This window comes from Pseudorasbora parva, chromosome 21 (assembly GCF_024679245.1).
Source record: "Pseudorasbora parva isolate DD20220531a chromosome 21, ASM2467924v1, whole genome shotgun sequence".
Taxonomy (NCBI): Eukaryota; Metazoa; Chordata; class Actinopteri; order Cypriniformes; family Gobionidae; genus Pseudorasbora; species Pseudorasbora parva.
In genome coordinates, this window is record NC_090192.1 from 36,361,889 (window position 1) to 36,368,981 (window position 7,093).

The window sequence follows — 7,093 nt, forward strand, 5'->3', positions numbered from 1 at the left end:
TTGCCATTAACAGTTTATTGAGTCAAGATACATTAAAATGCAGTTGTGCTATTAGGCACTGACATTAGCCAAAGGCTCAGGTTATGTATAACTGTCCGTTAGCCCTTGACAGATGAAAAGTATCGTCCTGAAGCAGAGGTGCTCTGGGAAGGACTAGAATAGCCTGAAGGTTTCTGGATATAGGTGGAAGAATAGCTTTTGGTGATAACTGTTGGGTCACTGGACTGACTAGAGAATATACCTTGGGAAGCTGCGTGGACATTTGAGTCTAGAGATGAAGTCACTGAGTCTGTGGGACGTCGAACAGAAGTAGGCAGACCAGGAGACTTTTGTCTACGGATCACAGTGCCAAAGTGCAAGGCATGCAAGGAGAGCGTCGAGGGTTGGCTACTCTGGGCCACAGAAGTCACAGGAGGGCCCAGGGCTGGCATGAAGGAAGCAGCAGAAAGTTGGGATGTTTTCGGGGAAGAGCTGCTCTGAGATACAGCTGTACCAGTGGCCTGGAAACCTTGTGACGACCTAGAGATGGAAGGCTGCCATTGAGATGTTCGGTTCAGAGGAGAGGATCCACTTGGAGCAGCCCGATTAGACGCAGGAAATTTAGCAACCAAAGCAACAGGCTCATACTTGCTAGTTGCACCTTGAAGCTGGAGAGATGAGCCATCAGTAAAGGTGCTTCCTGCCAGCGGAGCACCAGTTCCCAGAGTAGAGCTGGACATAGACACATAGCCCTGATCTCTGGTAGCTTGGCTAGACAAGTCAAGGAGTGAAGAGACACGTTTAGTGTATGCAGGGGACCCAGGGTTATACTGACTTGAGGCACTTTGAGACTGGCTGAACAGACCACTATATCTGCCACTTCCAGCCTGTGTGGAGGAAGATTGGACAGGAATTGCAGCTGAGGTAAGGGTAGAGAAGCTACTGGGTGACTTGGAGCCTTCAGATGGAGAGCTACTCTTTGATGTTGTTGTACCCAAAGTCTGGATACCTTGGGACCACCTAGCGATGGAAGGCTGCCGTTGAGACAGTCGGTTCAGAGAAGCGGATCCACTTGGAGCAGCCTGATTAGACGCAGGCAATTTAGCAACAGGTTCATACTTGCTAGTTGTACCTTGAAGCTGGAGAGAGGAACCATTAGAAAAGGTACTTCCTGTCTGCATAAGCACATTACGACTAGAGCCTGCAAGCTGAGCACCAGGTCCCTGAGAAGAGTTGGACGTATACACATTGTAAGAGCCCTGGTCACGGGTAGCTGGGGGAGACACAAGGAGTGAAGAGCCATGCGTCACATATGCAGGGGACTTAGGGCTATACTGACTTGAGGCACTTTGAGACTGGCTGAACAAACCACTATCTCTGCCACTTCCAGTCCTTGTGGAGGAAAATTGGCCAGGACTTGCTACCGGGGTAAGGGTTGAGAAGCTACTGGGAGACTTAGAGCCTTGAGATTGAGAGCTACCCTGTGATGCAAGTGTACCAGATGTTTGGAAACCTTGTGATGCCAATGTACCAGAGGTCTGAATACCTTGTGACCACCTAGAGATGGAAGGCTGCCATTGAGATGTTAGGTTCAGAGGAGAGGATCCACTTGGAGCAGCCCGATTAGATGCAGGAAGTTTAGCAACCAAAGCAGCAGACTCATACTTGGTAGTTGTACCTTGAAGCTGGAGAGATGAGCCATCAGTAAAGGTGCTTCCTGCCAGCTGAGCACCAGTTCCCGGAGTAGAGCTGGATGTATACACATAAGAGCCCTGACCTCTGGTAGCTTGGCTAGACAAGTCAAGGAGTGAAGAGAGACGTTTAGTGTATGCAGGGGACCCAGGGTTATACTGACTTGAGGCACTTTGAGACTGGCTAAACAAACCACTATATCTGCCACTTCCAGCCTGTGTGGAGGAAGATTGGACAGGAATTGCAGCTGAGGTATGGGTAGAGAAGCTACTGGCTGACTTGGAGCCTTCAGATGGAGAGCTACTCTGTGAAGTTGTTGTACCAGAAGTCTGGATACCTTGGGACCACCTAGAGATGGAAGGCTGCCATTGAGACAGTCGGTTCAGAGAAGCAGATCCACTTGGAGCAGCCTGATTAGAAGCAGGCAATTTAGCAACCAAAGCAGCAGGCTCGTACTTGCTAGTTGTACCTTGAACCTTGAAGGAAAATTGGCCAGGACTTGCTGCAGAGATGAGGGTAGAGAAACTACTGGGAGACTTAGAGCCTTGAGATTCAGAGCTACCCTGTGATGTAAGTGTACCAGATGTTTGGAAACCTTGTGATGCCACTGTACCAGAGGTCTGAAAACCTTGTGACCACCTAGAGATGGAAGGCTGCCATTGAGATGTTCGGTTCGGAGAAGAGGAGCCACTTGGAGCAGTCTGATTATACACAGGAACTTTAGCAACCAAAGCAGCAGACTCATACTTGCTAGTTGTACCTTGAAGCTGAAGAGATGAGCCATCAGTAAAGGTGCTTACTGCCAGCGGAGCACCAGTTTCTAGAGTAGAGTTGGACACATGCATATAAGAGCCCTGATCTCTGGTAGCTTGGTTAGACAAGTCAAGGAGTGAAGAGACACGTTTAGTGTATGCAGGGGACCCATGGTTATACTGACTTGAGGCACTTTGAGACTGGCTGAACAAACCACTATATCTGCCACTTCCAGCCTGTGGGGAGGAAAAGTGGCCAGGACTTGATGCAGAGAAGCGACTGGGAGACTTAGAGCTACCTTGTGATGCCACTGTACCAGAGGTCTGAAACCCTTGTGACCACCTTGAGATGGAAGGCTGCCATTGAGATGTTTGGTTCAAAGAAGAGGAGCCACTTGGGACAGCCTGATTATATGCAGGAAATTTAGCAACCAAAGCAGCAGGCTCATACTTGCTAGCTGTACCTTGAAGCTGGAGAGAAGAGCCAGTAAAGTTGTTCCCTGTCTGCATAGACACATAACGACTAGAACCTGCCAGTTGAGCACCAACTCCCCGAGAAGAGCTGGACGGAGACACATTGTAAGAGCCCTGGTCACGGGTAGCTTGGCGAGACACAAAGAGTGAAGAGCCACGTTTAGCATATGTAGGGGACCCAGGGCTCTTCTGACTTGCAGTACTTGGAGACTGGGGGAGCAAACCACTTGCACCAAGCTGACTTGAACCATTTGCCATCTGTGACCCAGAGCTGTCCTGAGCTGTGTAAGTAACCTCACTGAGGGAACTGGCGGAGGATCCAGTGAAAGAGTTACTCTGTGCAGGAAGTGGAGTTGACGTTTCTCCCAATTGAAGGCCAGGTTGGTTGGCTACATCCTGGATGCTTGAACTGAAAGAACCTTCAAGTTGTAGCAGCGATGATGAATTAGTGTCTAAATTCTGCTGATTTAGAGGTGGGACCAAGGAAGCAGAAACAGAGGAATTTGGAGCACTTTGGGTAGGAGACATAGAGACATAGCTGCTGTAAAGGCCACCTTTTACATATTTAAGTGGAAGGGAAAACAGAGAACTGCTAGCATTTGGCTGTTGCCAAGCAAGCTCATTAGAGGCCACTTCTTCCAAAGGATTGCTTCCTGTCACTGGAGCCTCCAACACAGAAGACTGGGCTCCCCGAGGGGAGAAAATCTTGAGGACAGGCCAGTTCTGGTTAGACGGAACAGCATGAGAATGCCAACCTACAGAACATGAACAGCAAATAAAAAGGATGTCTTTAAAGGTCTGATTCTAGTCATTAACAGGATACCCACCTTTATATCCAATAGCATTTTCCCAGAAGATCAACAGGATCAATAGTATAGGGACTCTAGGGAAAATAAATAAATAATTATATTGCACACATTGATAGATAAGCATATGCACAACACATGACCATCATAAACACTCCAAACAAAGATTTACGTTAAAATTCTAACTAACCTCTTCCACCCCAGGGCCATAGCAAAAACAAATCCTAAAAATAACTACTTTACCAACAATTGAGTCTGTTACTCCAAACCAGAACAGCTAAAAATCTATGTAAACATTCAAAATCAGCCATTTGTTTTTATAGGCCTGTTAGTCCAATCAGCTCACATCTCCAATTACATAAAATACTGTTCACCTGTGAACACCTAATTGGATATTTGAATTTGTCAAAAAGTAATAAAATATAATCACCTGCATGATTCAATAACAGCCATTACCATCAGGCCTGCACCATAAAGCATATAAATACATTTACATTTATGCATTTGGCAGACGCTTTTATCCAAAGGGACTTACATTGCATTTTAAGGTACACATTTTACATTTTTGTCAGTTCAAATAAGTGTGTGTCATGTGTCGTGTGTGTGTGGCTTACTTGTGTATTGTAATGTTGAGTCATTTGTGCAAGAGATAGCACACAATGGGCCTCATTCATGAAACACGAGCAGAACTATTTTTTGTGTAAATCGTTCGTAAAGCCGCTCTCACATACATTTTCGGATTCACAAAAATGTTCGTATTTTCAAAATGTTAGTTGGTACGAAAGAAATTTACACTTGCTCCCTACCACGAGTAAATGGTGCTTAACACATTTGAACGTTCTGTGTTCTAATTTAGGCAAACTGATGACAATGTATTTTGCAGGCCTACCATGATAATATTTCAGGAGTTGATTTACCCCGTCTTTATTGTTTTGTTTTGTTTGTACTGTTTAACGTTGGGCAGGTCGTCCAATCACAGTGGAGGAGGGGCGGGACAAAAACTACAACGACCAATCATCCCACTTCTTCACGAACCGAACAACAATGATAGAATAATAGTTTTTTTTTTTTTTTTTTTTTTTTTTTTACTGCATTTTTAAATTCAGTAACATTCTTCAAAATTATATACTAGTATCACATTACTGCCATGGATATTCTGTATCATAGCTACCAAAGTATCTCAGCTGGAAAAAACGCTGCCCTTAAGCGCCACCAGCTGTCCATTTTCAGAAGAGCACCATGTGTTTAGCTGGCTAAAACATGCTTTGGTGGACACACGATATTTTAATATTTATTGCTAGTCATACCGTACGGCCAATTAGTCTCTTCAACATTTATGCAAAATCCTGGATCCAATCTGAGAAAGAATTCCAGAAGAGTCACCAGCTTTCCTGGTCACGTCATTTGCATTTGTAACTCATGGGTGGGGATGGGGAATATTATGAATACGCGTGCACGGTTTGTAATTAACATACACACGTTTAACTAACGAACCCGTGGTATACGAAGCGTTTGTGAATCTGGAGCAGAGCTTTCGTAAGGTCCATTTTACGCACAAATTACTTTTTAATTTGTGTCACAATGTTTCATGAGGCCATTGCTGGACTGGTTCACTGTGAAAAATGTCCATTCAGTTGCTGGCTTAAAGTAGCTACAATCAACAAGTAATTTAAAATTAGATTATATTAAACTGACTTTAAAAACTAGTAAAATCTTGTTTTAGTAAAAAAGTTGATATTGCTTATTATTCTGTTTATTCATAATATAAAAAAAAACATGACATAAAAAAGGTGCAATGACTTACCGATCATATTTTTTTACGGTGTCAAGTCCATTCACACTCTCAATGTAAAACCATAAGCCTGTTTTCATGTAGACTCGGTTGTCTGACTAATACTTATTCAACTAATAACATAAACTACAGGCATTATTTATTCAGACCACCTGGTAGATATATTAGTAATGCACATTTGTACACAAGTTATTATTGTGTGTCGCTAGGGGGGGAAATATTAATATAATAAATATTGTACTCTCATTATACATTTATACTAAAACACTGAAAATCCTCAATTGAGAATGCAGCTCCATGGTCTTCTCAAATACATTTTTCACTTGAAATAAAAATAATGTACTTTAGTTAAATATATCGCAGGGATATCACGGAATCACGGTGACAATGGTTTGTACAACCACAAGACTAAGCTGCAACATTTGGTCAAGGGATTGTTGAAATAGTTTTTTTATTTATTAATTTTTTACATTGAATATGGTGGCTTGTGAATAATCCAATAAAAGAATAGACATAAAGGTAATAGAGGACAATGCATTTTCAATTGTCTTTTATGCAATCAAGAGTACAGTAAACAAATAAGGCTATTTTAGTACTAAAAGCAGGTTATTATTCACATACTTAAAATAATTCATTGTTTAAGAGTAAGTGCAATTGTTATTGTGTTTTAATCTCGTATGCTATCATTGTAGACCTATACATTACCTATATTCATTGAACTATGCATATGGAGATATTTTAATAACCTTCATTCTCAGAATAGACACATAAAAAGCAACTTTTTTTTTTACTAAATATGAAGTGTCTTGACTTTATTTTAAACACTTAAAATGACTTAATACATGCAATACTATAGTTCAACCATCAACATTTAACATCCAGACCATCACGAATTCTCAAAAAATTTAAAAGTAGCCAAAATGTGTGATAAATGTCTGATTAAGTGATAAATGATAAACATAAAACACACTTTGGAGACCTACTACTGCATTGCTAATTACCCACTGAAAATAAATCCAATTCAAAGTATTTATAGTACAGTAACCTTCACAATGTATATACTTACAATACTGTTGTTTGGAAAGCATTCCCGCTCTTTAATTCAGTGATGAACCCGTGTTCGTCTGTGTATAAGTGTGTGTACCTGTAGCGATTATGCATGACTGAACAGAGGTTGCCATATGTTTCAGTTCATGCATCAATGAATATTTGAGCATGGTATTGTGGGGAGATGTGTTGAAATGTTTAAAAGGTTTCCTCAGCACAAACATCAGGTTATCATGGGAATGCAGCAATTATCCAGAACCACAGGTGTGTGTGTGTGTGTAGACAGAGAGAGAGCCTACGAGAGAGGAACATAATGGCCAGTCTACACTCTCGGCTCAAAGCCAGGTGAGGTGTGGTTTAACCCCCCCAAACCAATGACAGCTGATTAATATTTATGGATCTTTAATCACAATAAGAGAGTTCTTCATGTCCCCAAGAGCTTGGCAGAGTCACTCTGTCTGAAAAGCTGAAAAATCACATTAATTAAAGCAAGTGGACGTGATCGTGGTACATCCATCATTCCCATGCTCATTAAAGAGGTCACATATCCA

The 7,093-nt window shown here is 42.2% G+C and overlaps 1 protein-coding gene across 2 annotated transcripts; it reads right to left on the reverse strand.

Moving 5' to 3' along the window:
* On the reverse strand, positions 1–3,988 carry zgc:111868 (uncharacterized protein LOC556628 homolog). 2 transcript variants are annotated; one of them, XM_067430005.1, is made up of 4 exons: positions 3,894–3,988; positions 3,725–3,780; positions 2,141–3,652; positions 1–1,111 (listed from the first exon to the last, which is right to left on the reverse strand). In XM_067430005.1, exons 1-4 carry the CDS (start codon positions 3,911–3,913, stop codon positions 99–101), a joined length of 2,601 nt encoding a protein of 866 aa, XP_067286106.1. In that variant the 5' UTR covers positions 3,914–3,988; the 3' UTR covers positions 1–98. The 2 variants fall into 2 exon arrangements, with proteins under 2 accessions (XP_067286106.1, XP_067286105.1); XM_067430004.1 differs by having other exon boundaries at positions 1–3,652.
* Between the last annotated feature and the right edge of the window lie 3,105 nt (positions 3,989–7,093).